Here is a 14,005-nt window from a genome sequence, read left to right as displayed (position 1 = left end):
TAATAGCAATGTCCAAGTGACACCTCCTGCTTGGCTGGTTGATAATTAAAATGCCAGATGACATAGTAGCAAAGGCTTCAGAAATATTTATGTGAGATTAATTATTAATTTATGTTCCATTCAAGACAGATTCAATATGATAAACATTTATTCATCTTGATAATTAGTGGGTGGTGGGGTGGTTTGTGTGGATGTGAGAGTTAGGCTGTAGATTTTTGGGAGGATGTGAGTGTGTGTGTGTGAGAGAGAGAGAGAGAGACAGAGAGACAGAGAGAGAGACAGAGACAGAGACAGAGAGAATTTTCAACTAACTGAATTCACATATACGTCTTCAGAATTTAGACCACACTTTTTAAAATATTAGTTTGCAGTAGTTAAAGGTGCATAAATTTAACTGAAGTAAAAATGTCAGAACAAAATATGGAAGGTCTTGTGCACTCCAGCTAGTCACTTTCCACTGAATGTCCTGAATGAGAAGAATGCACTTTGGGGCCACGTCCACACCAATGAGAGTTGAGGTTAAGGATGTAGAGCAATGTTGTAACTTGCTGATGGCCGTATAGGAAGGTGGCACTGGCTAAGTCTGTTCATTTAAGACTAGGTCTGCAATTAGGTAAATAAGTTGGTGGAAGCAATATATTCCATGATCCACTCATGATACAAATGCTCTATGTCTTTCACTGCAGTGGTGATGTTGACCAGAGCCCATCCTCAAGGCTGCTCGTTGCCCTGAGAGATGTCTAGCTTTTAGAGGAAGGATCCTATAGAAGTAACAAATAAAAACACTCCATAATTTTTAATGACTTTTTTTGGTTATTGGGGGACCTACAAGCATAATTTTTAGTTATGGTACATTAGAAGAATAGTTTTTGATATCACTGTTTTATATGTAAAAAAGCCTTTGCTGTAATGCACTATGTGACTTTTGAAAATAATTTCATGGAAGAAGTTAAACTCTGCCTTTGAGACATTTTGAATTATAATCATAGTGAGTATCTCCATGATGACCCTAAAACTTTTATTATAATACTGAAGGTAGGTTAGAGAGAGAAAAAAGGAGAATGGGGGAGGAGAGAGGGAAGAAAACCAACTCATTCTTTCTGTGCATGACTCATCATGAAAAAAGCTCAGAAAATATCAGTCTTCGTGTCGCATTGACTTTGGAAATTGGAAGCAATTTAAAATCCTCTTCCTTTTCTCATATCAACTTGGAGACTTTTTTAAAAGAAAATCTTTGAAGCAAATCCATTATGAGTATATTTCAGGTTCCTCAGTTAAAATGGGAAGTAGGGCAACCCGAGGCGCAACTGACTCTAAATTCCAGAAAGAGAGTGGATTCACAGGATGTGTAACGCTTTCCTGGAAGACAAGCACCTCCCTTCTTGCTTCCCAAAGCATGCCATGAAGTCTGGATTTTCTTCTAATCGTTGTAGCAGTCAGCTATTTTTACACACACCACCTACCTTGCTCTCTCCTGGAGCACATATATGTGCATGCCCACATACCAGTCTCACATAGCCACACACATATTCACATTTCTTCTGTCTTCATTTTGTGGCATATTTTATCCTTATTCACATTCTGACCTCAGACACACACTTTGTGCTCTCCAGCTATGTTTATATGTGTACTTCTTCCAAGTGTTAGGATTCTTCCAATCAAAGTAAGGGTGACTTCCAAGGGCAGAGCTAGCATAGGTTCCTTATAGTATAGTTGTTTTATGTAATTAAAAAAATTAGGGTCTTTTTTGTGTGTGTGTGTGTGTGTGAGAGAGAGAGAGAGAGAGAGAGAGAGAGAGAGAGAGAGAGAGAGAGAGAGAGAGAGAGAGCTCATGCATGCATATGTGTACCACAGTGCACGAGTCAGTTCCTTCCTCTTATCATGTAAGTCCCATGAATTGAACCAAGGACATTGGGGAAGCACTTTTACCCACTGAACCATCTTGTCAGCCCTTATGTGATGTTCTGAATGATGGTTGTACTTACTTGAAATGTTGGTAACTGTGTAATATGCACTCCTATAAGTGACATTCAATACTTACATTACGATACACTAATTTATATGAAAATGCCCACTGTATTAATTCCCCTCAGTGCAAGCATCATTGGCACCAGCAGTGCTTTGCTACAGTTCATAGAAGTGACTTTTCATGTCTTGGGGTTACCCCATCTGTTCTGAGCGACAGGATGAATGTCTTAGCTCTTCCTGGGGGAACAGCCCTAAACCCTGATCTCATAGTGCCCTGCAGAAGGCTATCAGCTGAGAACAGGAAAGATGTCTCTGTGTGGTCATCCAGGTGTCTGGGGCAGTAATGGATCTGCCTCTGCCCTAACTTCACTCTAGCTTGTCTCTCCTGTCCTCCTCTCAGGCCCTGCTGCTTTACTAGAGTACTGGCAAAGTCTTTGTCAGTTCTGTGTCATTAGAGTACACAAAAACACTGCGCTTAAAGCTCCCTAATATGGTTGAATTGCACATTCAGAAAACACGGGAACCTATCTACACTGTATTAGAGCAAGTTCAGGTCTCTAGCTAATGCAACCACATTTTCATCACCTTAATTGTAAGATTCCCCAGGAGGCTACCTCACAAAAAGTCTTGGGTGCCTTGTGGTACCTGTACAAGCATAACTATTGTGTGTGAGGGTTGGGAAGTTATCAGATGGTTGGTAGAGTGCAACCATTTGCTTTGTATTTCTTTCTGTTCTCTCTCTCTCTCTCTCTCTCTCTCTCTCTCTCTCTCTCTCCCTCTCTCTTTTTCTTGCTATAGGAAATGTCTATATTGAAATCAGTGGCCGGTCATACAGAAATTCAGCCAAACTTTTATTTTTTTTTAAATGGATGTGAATCTCCCATGCTGTTTAAATGTCGGAACTAAATTTACCAAACTTGGCAGATTTGTAAAGCTAAGCAGGACTGCCAAGAGTTCCCAGTTTCAAGCAGAGAGAGTTCTTACAGCTCCTGAAATACTTGCAGGAGGCACCTGGTGGTAATTGCAGTTCCACACTTCCTCCCGAGCGCCTACCTTGCTCGCTGGCATTGCTGCACAGAGGATTATTACAGTGATGATGAGGTGGCGGAATAGAAGCCCTAAAATAAGGCACAGCCCCGGAAGGAGAGCACATTCCCACAGATTCCTTCTGAGCCTTAAGGAATCAGGCATGTTCCTGGTATCCTCTCAAGCTGATTGTGCCAAAGACACAGAGGGGCAGTAGGGTGGGAAATGGAAACCACACACGTAAATCTGCAGATGTGACTTTGCCTGTTTTTCCCCCGCTCTGCCAGGGATTGTTGTCAGAGATCCTGCGCAAGGAAGAAGACCCCAGGACTGCTTCCCAGTCTCTGCTAGTAAACCTGAGGGCCATGCAGAACTTCCTCAATCTGCCTGAAGTGGAGCGTGACCGAATTTACCAGGATGAGAGAGAGCGGAGCATGAACCCCAATGTGAGCATGGTCTCCTCTGCCTCTAGCAGTCCCAGCTCCTCCCGAACCCCTCAGGTGAGCTATCTGCTCCACGTTTCACTTACAAACGTCTTGTTTCATGGATAATCTGTTTCCCCTTGAGCACCAAAAAACATAACTCAAGGGTTTCTTAATCCAAGGAACAGGTCAAAGGGTACAGCCTGTGGCTATGTCATGTGGGTTCCCATTCTGTGATATGTTAATGTTATTCCTTTCCCTTTGTGAAAGACCCATTCCTCCCATGAGCAGGTAAGGGGGGCAAGGCAAGAGTAGGTGGGATGAGCTCCTATTCATCGTGCCATTTCAGAAGAAAGGAGTGGGGGTTGTGTGGAAGCTATGTTTATATATATAACAAATACTTTATTTTCCTTAAATTGCTTGTTTATTTGATGGGGAGAGGGAAGTAGTTGAGGGCAAGAAACAGCAGTTCAAATGCTGCTGTAAGCAGTCCAGAAAGACAAAATGGAGGGCTAGAGAGATGGCTCAGCACTTAAGATTATTGCTTTTGTTTAAACTCCAGCTTCAGGGGCATCCAACACTTCTGACCTCCTCATCACCTGCACTCATGTGCACCCCCTCCCACCCCCCCTCCGGCCATTACAAAGAAAATAAGACTTTTTAAAGAGTGCAGTAGAAAAGTCTTGTGTGTAGGGAGTATGGTCGCTGGGCCAGAGTGATGGGTCCTGGTGACAGGACCCCTCTGCTTGCCCCTTGTAGGATTTGGGAACTTCTGGCCTTCCTGTCTGCACACTCCTAATGTGTTCAGAATGGAAGGTGGGCAAAGCACATATCCAATTCAAATGTAAGCCACTCATGTCTCACTTCCCCTGCTTCTCCTAAACTTTCACCACTTGTTGGTATGATCAAGCCATTCCATTCTCTGGGATGCCTAAATTCTGAGTGATGGTTCTCAACCCAGCAGAATTGGTACATATCCACTTGTGCAAAACTGAACTGAGTCCTTCAAAATAAAAGGTTGTTTGCTTAGCTACTATAGTGTTGTTCTTACTAGTTAGTGGCTTTTCTGATAAATTCCAAGAAGCTGATTAAACATAGAATCAGAACTATATTCTGGTAGAAATATTAGACCCTTTGCAAATATAATATTATCAATTTCCCCCATAAACCTTGCTCAATAATTTTGCTGTAGATTTGTAACTAAAAGTCATTTTTCCATCATGCCCTGCCAAACTGCATTACTTACACTTTAGTCTTTAGTAAATTATGAGTCATACTGACTGTTTTATTGGTTTTTTGAGACATGGTTTCTCTGTGTAGCTTTGGAGCCTATCCTGGCACTCGCTCTGGAGACCAGGCAGGCCTTGAACTCACACAGATCCGCCTGCCTCTGCCTCCCGAGTGCTGGGATTAAAGGCGTGAGCCACCAAGGCCCGCGAGTCATACTGACTGTTAAAGTCTTGACTGCTTACTTTGGATATGTGCAACCAAGCCTTTTATTTTTCTTTGAATATCAGGAACCATATAGTGAACTGTTAAGACATTGCTAACTTGCACTAATATTGACTGTCAGTAAAGTCAGTAGTATTTTTACCACATTTAAAGACTATTCAGCCATTCTTGGAGAGTCTAGCCATACTTCTTACTCCATGTTTCTTCAGCCAGGCAGTTGTCCTGGAATAAGGCCACTTGTATTTGTTAGAAAACCACACAGGTTGGTTTGTTTTGTGTTCAGTGTCTTTGTAATATTTTTCTAACAAGATTGTGTATCTTCAGCATTTTTCCAGAGACCTGATCCCTTCCAGAGCCTGGCCAGCTTAGTACAGATTCATAATTAGGACAACATTTTCTTTGTTTGAATTAAGATCCGAACTTGAAATTCCTAGACAAAGCTTCCCTTAGGGATAAGCACAGGAAGTTGAGCATTTAATTTTATAGCTTTTTGATTTCTGAAAATACACATGAAATTTTTAGGTATTCTTTTGAGGAGTATAATCCTAGAACTGTGATTATACATTCATTCCCATTTTATTCTATATCTGTGGCTGAAGGTTGGGAAAGAGAAAGTTGTTTGAATCTTTGAAACATTCATGCACAGGCACCTGTGTGTCTGAAATCCTTTCCGACATGTCTCAGTAGTAAACATACTTTATACAAACAGGGACAGCAGCTAGCCAAGCCTGATGATACATGCCTGTAATCAGCAAGGCCATCAGTTACACAGCAAGTCTAAGGCTCAAAACAGGGGGAAAATGGAGCAGTTTTCTGTAGATCTATAGTCTGAGAATGGATGAGCATAGGAACCACAGATGGCCCTTATTAGGAGCCAGCAACTTCATCCACACAGGCAGCTTTGTACAAATTATTTTCAGTCTCCTTGAACACTTTATTATCAGTTTAACAACACATCGAAGACATTTCAGATTTGAAATTAAACCTCCAATATCTTCTTGTACTTCTTCAGTGGCCAGTGTTCTTCAGTATACTTGATCACAAAATGACACAGGAAGAGAGTGGCCACTTATCCACACTCACTGTCAGCACAGCAAGTACTACAAGCACTTTGCAGGAATTCCACCGTTACTGTTTTTGTGGTGATGTTCTTATGTCACCAAATGAGGAAACAGGATCAAGTGGGCTAAAACGCTAGTATAAGTGAGTTCCCATGGCTGAGTGGTGGAGTTAGGACTTGAACTGTAGTTATACTGATGCCGGAATCCAGAGTCTTGCCCCATGTACTACAGTTACCACTCCACTTTAGCCCTTAGTGTTCAGGTGAAGATTTAGGCAATCGGCTAAGCAGAGGCAGCGAAGGTAATGAAAACAGTTGGTAAATGTGATGCCACTCACTCAATGGGGAGAGCGGTGTGTGAGCTGGACATTGTGAGAAGAAAGAACTGCTTGAAGAAGCTAGAGGGTTGTAGAGGGTTACATTGTTATGGGAAGTCGGCACTTGCCGTGTGTGGAAATGGGGTAGCATAGTGAAAGTGAGGCTCTGGAGCCTGAACTGCATGAGTTCCAGGTGTCTTCCTCACTGTTTTATGGCCTTTATAAAATCAAGTAAGCCCTCTGTTGTTTCAGCTCCTTTACCTGCAATCAGAATACAGACACCTCACCCACTAGATTTTTATAAGTGTTACATGGGAAAACAGAAGTTAACAGTCTTCCTAGAGTGCCTGGCCCACAGAAGCCCATAAATGACACTCACTATTACTTGGTAATAGAAGATGGGGCGTGGAGGGCAAATGAAGGTGGCAAATGCCACCATGCATTCTCAGGAAGCCAAGCCTCCATGGGAACTTAGAGTAGGAAGGCCAGGCTCAGGACATCCTTGGATGGGATGACTATGTCGTGACTGCGTGCTATCTTCTATCAGAACTGCATAGTGCCAGCCTAGGGGAGGGCAGCTCAGGGCAGCAGCAGAAAGGAACTTGTGATTTGCAGACATTGTTCTTATGGGGTTTTAGGGTGAGTGAGGACAAAATAAAAACCAAACTTAGACCCATTTAGTCAGCAATGCCCATGTATGCAAGGATGGGTTGACAGAGATAAGAAATCTGCTTGGACCTTCCAGGCAGGCAGCTTAGGCATCAGACTAAGTAAGCATTGCCTCTCTGGCAGTCTTTTGGACTGGGTTGACTTGGATGTTTTAGGGTATTCCTACCCCAGGAAGCACAACACCTTCTGTATTGTCCTTCATTTGTCTCTGAAGCTAATGGGAAATCATTCAATTAAAACGAGCGTGGCAGAATGCATAAAACCACAATATGAGTTTAAGAAAATGAAAACTGTGCATGGAAGGCATCTGAAGCCCAGTTTTATGAAATGAAATTTTGTTTCATTTCCAGTGATTTCCTAGGTGAAATTAGGTGACTGTCTGGGTAGCATAATGACGATAATGATGGGGATCGCACATACTCAAATAACATACATGAAGCCTTAATAAAGAATGAGAGGTACTCGCGGGAGTGCATTAAATCGAGTAATAATTTATTATTTAGAGACCTCTACCCATTTACTCAGTTTTATTTTCCTTAAAGAATTTTCTCTTCCTGTAAGGTGTACTATTTTTACAAAGAAAAAGGTGAGTGTGTTCTGTGTGCTTGCCTGTAGATAGATGACATATTTGGGTGCCCAGGGTTGCCTTCCTACCTGGGAGCCACCAGGATAACTGTGAGGGTAAGCAGGAGCTGACAGGATTCTGTATGTCCTATAGGAATGCATTGCAATTATTTCCAATCACAATTAACCTGATTAGAATAATGGACAGGAAGTGCCCCTCTGTAGCTAATGTGGTTTGGCATCAGCTGACTGGAACCCTCTGATAATTTCTGCACAGATGGTTGCTCTGAATGCAGCACTTTTTAAATTATTATTTTCATGGTCTCTTGGTAGGCCAAAACCTCGACACCGACAACAGACCTCCCTATTAAGGTGGATGGCGCCAACGTCAACATCACAGCTGCCATTTATGACGAGATCCAACAGGAGATGAAAAGGGCCAAGGTGTCTCAAGCCCTGTTTGCCAAAGTGGCTGCAAACAAAAGTCAGGTGAGTGATTTTTTAAAAGAGCAAAACAGAGAGCTGGGACTGCTCTCCTTCCCCTCCAATAAAAACACATCTGTTTTTATAATAATAATAACAATAATAACCTCTGGGGAGCCCATCAGACTCTGTTTCTGCCCCATGGCTTTGCAGTAACTCCCACCGGAGCTCAGAGCAGATACAATGCCAGAACCTTGCTTCATTCTCTTAAACAACAATTTGATATTAAAGAATCAGGATTAAAATATTTCCCCCTTATCCAGAGCCTGCTGCACTCACTGAAAACAAAAATTCTGTTTCTTGGGAAGCAGATCATTGTTTTTTTAATTTAAAGAAAATGTAGCCTATGCATAACACCCTCCTCTTTGAGACCACGTTCAACCAGGGCTCATCACCTCCCTATTCCCACCAGGGGAAGGGCTGATATTGCTCTAATAACTACTTTTGCCCAGCCCCAGAGACACCTTGCCATTGTCAGGTGTTTCGTTCACATATAGAATACAGTTGTTTTTCCAGGAGAAAACACATGTGGGGCTTCCAGAGTAAGTGCTAAAATCTTTTAGCAGGAAAACATAGCTGCTTATCCAGTGAAAGTGTTCAGCAACAGGATCGAGGGGAGTGTAATGCTCAGGGGAAACAGCACACAGATGCTCGGCTTTGCTTCTGAGAGCAGCAACAGTTGCAAGATCTACTCTGCTTCATCTTGCTTATGGGGGCAGCTACCAGCTTAGGTCTTCTTGCAGCTCCCTCCCTCATCCCGTAGATAAACAATTAATGCAGGATGCAGAAAGTGCAAGATAGCTGCAGCATCATTTTCAGAGCCCTTGGATTCTGAGCTTGATTTCTACTGTGCTTTGCATGACAGATGCTTTCATTCCTACATATGCAAATGGCAGAGTGGTCCTTACCCTCTCCCTCTCCCTAACAGATCTGCTGTGCACTAACCATTGTTACTACTTTGTGCTGTAGTACAGAGTTACTACTGCGTGTCACAGTACTAAGTTACTGGGTGTCATATTTCTATTAAGCAAGAAAAAGTCCAATAAAATTGTCCTTAAAATGATAAATGTTATATTTAGATAATTGTTTGCAGGTTAACCTTTTTTTTTTTTGACCCACGGTTTTATAGTAACATACTTTCAGTTTTTAATAAAAACAGAGAATACCAAAGGAGTTTGGAGGATTGAAATATTCATTTCCCTTTTCAGTTTCCATGTAATCATTCTTCCAAATGACTCTGACTCCCTCCATCAAGGAAACTAGTTAACCAAGTTTGCTAAGATATGTCCAACCACAGTATGAAAATGCATGCAAAGAAAACCGCCCTAGAGCCTCCCTACACTGTTAAACGTGTAAAATCCCATGTACCACATGGCAAAATATAATGAGAGTTGGAGCTGCTAAATGAAGAAGCTGTTAAATGCTAACGCCACTTGGCAAAACTACTGTGCGTTTAATGGTTTTCCACTGGGTAATAAGGGACATATGTGTGAATGTGCAGTGGGTGTAAAAGCTGCACAATCGATTTTGCAAACCTGACCCTCAACTTGGTCCTGATGCAGATTTCAAAGTTTTACCTGGTCCTTCTTTTATAAGCATCTTTCAAGATAAACCAAAGACCAGAGTCCAGGAGCTCTACTAAGGGTCCACAAGCTTTCTGTTGACATAGCACCATGGCTGGTGGAATTAGCAAGGCCTCCAGCCTCCCCAAATTAATTCGGGTGGCTGATTGAGAGCTGTGCCTGCCAGTTGGCAGTTAGCAATTTTGAGGCCTCCCTGAGAAATCAGTAGTCCTGATTTTGTAGAATCTGGGAAAGTGGTTCTGAGAATTAATATACCAAAGGATGAAATTGAGCATAAGTGGGGATGAGACACTCAGAAGTGTCCCCTTTTTCATCAAAAGAATGGCCTCTTTCTAATTTTTAAGAAAACTGTATTGCAAATAGCTGATCAGATAAGTATTTCAGCCATGATGTTTCTAAAATAATGGGACTGCCGAATAAGATAACTTCAAAGGTAGCTCAGCAAAGTCAATAATCCCCTGGAGAAGTAACAGCATTCACCCCACAGCAGACTCATTGATGACTTGGTATACATATTTAATGTATGTTTACAGTGTAGGTATGACCCTCAGGCAGAATTTTACATACTCCCCAGAATGAATACATACTTCATCGGGTTGTGAGAAGTGGGCGAACGATGCTTTCCTCCTCTCCTCCGTTTCCTTCTCTATTTCTGTCATTTTTCTTTTTGAGGGCTTGGGAGTTGTCAGGGTGACTGAGGAGGTGAATGCCTATCTGGGACTTTCCATTCATATAGAGGCCAAATTAGTGAAAGTTTTGATTAGGAACTCTTAAGAACCAGAGGAGACGGGGAGCTCTGGAGTTTAGGTATGGATTTGCAATCCTCCCCTTCATTAGAAACAATTTAAAAATAGAGCTGAACCATCCAGCAGACCAATTCACCCTCTGGTGGAAATTGCTGTAATCGGTTAGTAAGGATAATAGTGAACACCACCCTGTATGATGGGGAAGTAAAAGATCGGGGGTGGGGAGGAGCACAGGTCAAGCTGCTCTTTGAAGGCTCTGTAGGAGGGGAGACATTCCGAATGGCATCAAAGGGTAACAAGTTGGTTGTAGAAATCTAAGTTGGTGTGTTTCCTCTGGGGTAAATTGTCTCAGGCTGTACCATGGCCAGGTGGACCCTCATCAGTTCTCTTGGGTGACTTACATCTGAGTCTTACCCCTTTCTTCCTGGGAGAAAAGTCAAAAGTGCAAAAACGCAGGCAGAAGGACCTGCTTGTGCATGCTACACCTTGTACTCCTCATTTCCAGCCAAGGACCAGTTTAGTCGCTAGGATGTGGCAATGGCCAGTGAGTATTCTCTCTGACATAGGGCAGAGGGGTCCTTAGCAGGAGTCAGAATGGATGGAGGACATTTTCCGTGTCACTTGAGTCTACAAAACCATAAGACTGGTGTGCAACATGGGTGAAAGTGGACATGGGAAATCCTCCCTCTCTTCAGTGGCCTCCCTCTCTCTCCCTCTGCCTCATATTTGGTTTGTGGAGCTCTTAACTCCACTTCTTCCCAGCTGCTACTTATTTATTACCTGTCATCTTGGAAGTGAAATTCAGAGGATAGAAATTAGTGGGCTGTCTCCTCTTGTGGTCCTCCAGGGATGGCCAGGTGCCGCCTGGCAGCATCTTCAGCCACATTTGAATTGAATCGGTTGTCTGCTTATTAGACACCTGACTGTTGTTTTCCCATACCCTGCTCTTTCCCATCTTTCACAGCGTAGGATGTTAGCTGGTAGAGTGCTGAGGATCATTTGAGGTTGGTGTCTTTTTGAGAGCAGTGTGAATCTTGATTTGTACATACCCAAACCTAAACTTCCTAGTAGTTTTGGGTGAGGAGAAGGATGGAACAGGCCTTATTTTAATTCCCATTTCTCCTTCCCTCAATTAAATAAACCAGTGAACCAAAACACTGGAAGGCTACCCTTACTTTCTGTATCAGAGAGGCTGAGATGCAATGTTCAGATGACAATGGTGATGAAAAGCCAGTCCCAGAGGATAAAGCAAAGGAGGTGATCTGGAAACAAACAGGGGCCCAGAGGATGTTGGTGAGATGGCACTGGTGGCATATCCTCTCTACCCTGGTTTTCAGATGTCCAGAGAATGCTCTTCCAGACACCCAAGTCCTGGGAGCTTCTGCAGCTGTAACCAAAGGATGGGTTGGAGGGTTTTCTCCCTCATGCAAGAGCAGAGAAGGCAGGACTGTGAGCCCTCTGCAGCTAGAGAGAGGAGAGGAGTTTCTGAACTCAGTAAAAAGCTGTCATCATATTCCTACAAAACCTGTGTTCTCCATGTGAGTGTGTTGTAGTATGTCCATGCTGCATGTGAGTGTGGTTGCAGTGTGTTCATGCTTCATGTGGGTTCCAGTGTTTTCTATGCTTCATATATACTATGATTAAATAGATTATTTATATAGACCTTTATGCCTTATTATTACATTTCCATTAAAAATACATGTTCTGAGCTTTCATCTAACAACTCAACCAACTCTAGGTTGATTTGCCCTTTTCTTGTCTTAAATTTGGGTATCCCCCCCCACCACCACTAATTGAATTGATTTTTTATGTGAGTCCAATTTTATTCTTCTAGATATGGAAATCTACTTTTCTCAGAGGGTTTTTAAATGATTGATTGGTTGATTAAGAGGATCTTAGTACATAGGTGGTATTGAACTCTTGGTCCTCATCCCACTAAGCTTCCAGAGGTTACATCCCCATTGTGTCTTTTTGGTAACTCAGTTAAAAATCAGTTGTGTGTGTTTAGATGTATTTTCCAGTCCTCTATTTTATTCTATCAGCCTATGTGTTTGTGTTTACACCAACACTCTGCAGTTTTGACCACTATAGCTTTGTAACAAGAGTTTATTCATTTATTGGAGGTGCTAGGGATCAAACCCAGAGCCCTATGTGTGACAGGCACTTTATCACTGAGATATAGCTTTAGCTCCTGTGAGATAATTTTCATTCAAGAAGTATGATGCCTCTGATTATTGCCTCTTTGGGAGTTTTGTAGTTCCTTATGAATTTTAGAATTTGTTTCTCTATTTCTGTAAAGGATGTTGTAATTGGAATTTGTTCATTTGTTTATTTGTTTCCTGATGCCAGAGATTGCACTGAGGTCTCATGCATGCCAATGGAGCTACACAGCACCGACCATTAGAGTTTTGATAGGAATTGTATTTATTGATGGAATTTATTTGACGGAATGTATTTATTGCTTTGAGTACTATAGACATTTAAAAAGTATACTATAATTCATCTAATAAAGGCAAGATTTTCAAGTGGGAGAGTAAATATATAAAGTATAAAAGGTTTTCTTTAGTTTTACTACTATAGTTTTTTAGCCTTTATTGCTTGTGTTGCATGAGATCAAACTTACCATTTTTGTATACATTCAAAAGAAATAATTTAGTATTATTTTATGGTCCCATTATGGTGACAACATCCTTAGGAGGGTGTTGGAAATAAATGTGTGGCTGTGCTGATTTCTTTGGTGTGGTGAGAGTCAGGAAGCTTGGGCCAGAAGGTGCCCATGTATGAGATGAGTTGGCTCATCAGCCTCAGTGCTCCTGGTACTGTTTTGATGCTTACACTTAGTAGAGGCAGATTAATGATGAGGGTGCTTTGCTTCTATACTGGAGTCTTTGAGACAGTGCATCCTGGAGTAGGCTCTGCTCTTGTCAAGTGGGGCACATGTGCAACCATTTAGGTGCTCAGTTAGCAAGGAAGTGATGTGTATGGAAATCACCACTCACTGATATACCCATGGAAGTGTTTCCTTGAAACCACAGTAGTTGAGTAGTGAGCACACAATTGCTTACATATCAGTGTGGCCCTCCAGTTGCCATGCCTTCTTCTCTTGGCATAACCTGAAGGAATACGAACCTACTTAGGAGTATCAACAGATGTTCCCAGTGGGTTTGTTTTGATAGCAACTTCATAATGAAGAATTGTCTTCTTTATTCCCTCCCTGTTTTATGGTATAAAACTAGTTTTTGATTATTTGTTGTTATTTACTGGAGTCATTAGTAGATATTAATGGAAATTAACCACAGAACTCATGAATTTCTTAAAATCAGAATATCTTCTGTGCTGTGCTGATGTTAAACTCATTGCTACTGTATTTTGAGTTGGCATATTTTGCCTGTTTATGTTATGGTTCTTTGGAAACTTGGGTGACTTTGAAGCAAATCTGACTTCCCATTTACAGGCCCCTCTCTGAAATCCCAGGAGCCCATTTGGGAAGAGACATGAGTTATGCCATGGTTCTTCCAGAGAAGAACGTGGGTGCCTATGAGTGCTTCCAGCCATGTTGTTATGGAGAAACTGTTTTAGTGTGTTATTTTCATAGGGACAGGACAAGGGGGACTCAAGCTAAGGACCTATGATACAACATGGGTGATAGCATCCACTGGCAGCCATTCGCCTTCCAAATCATGCACCATTTGTTAGCTTGCCTCCATGTAGTCCC

At 42.0% G+C, this 14,005-nt stretch overlaps 1 protein-coding gene across 3 annotated transcripts in view; it reads left to right on the top strand.

The window, feature by feature from the left end:
- Satb2 (SATB homeobox 2) overlaps positions 1-14,005 on the top strand; it is a 167,611-nt gene that overhangs the window by 112,911 nt on the left and 40,695 nt on the right. For 2 of the 3 annotated variants that reach the window (XM_027396913.2, XM_035440954.1), the window contains exons 8-9: positions 3,282-3,494; positions 7,812-7,967. In XM_027396913.2, the coding sequence (XP_027252714.1) occupies positions 3,282-3,494; positions 7,812-7,967 (369 nt within the window). The remainder of the gene's footprint in view (positions 1-3,281; positions 3,495-7,811; positions 7,968-14,005) is intronic. The other variant, XM_035440955.1, reaches the window with a different exon arrangement.

Source organism: Cricetulus griseus, chromosome 2, assembly GCF_003668045.3.
Source record: "Cricetulus griseus strain 17A/GY chromosome 2, alternate assembly CriGri-PICRH-1.0, whole genome shotgun sequence".
Classification (NCBI taxonomy): domain Eukaryota; kingdom Metazoa; phylum Chordata; class Mammalia; order Rodentia; family Cricetidae; genus Cricetulus; species Cricetulus griseus.
Note: the sequence above shows the minus strand (reverse complement) of the source record. Positions and strands in the feature narration are given on the sequence as shown.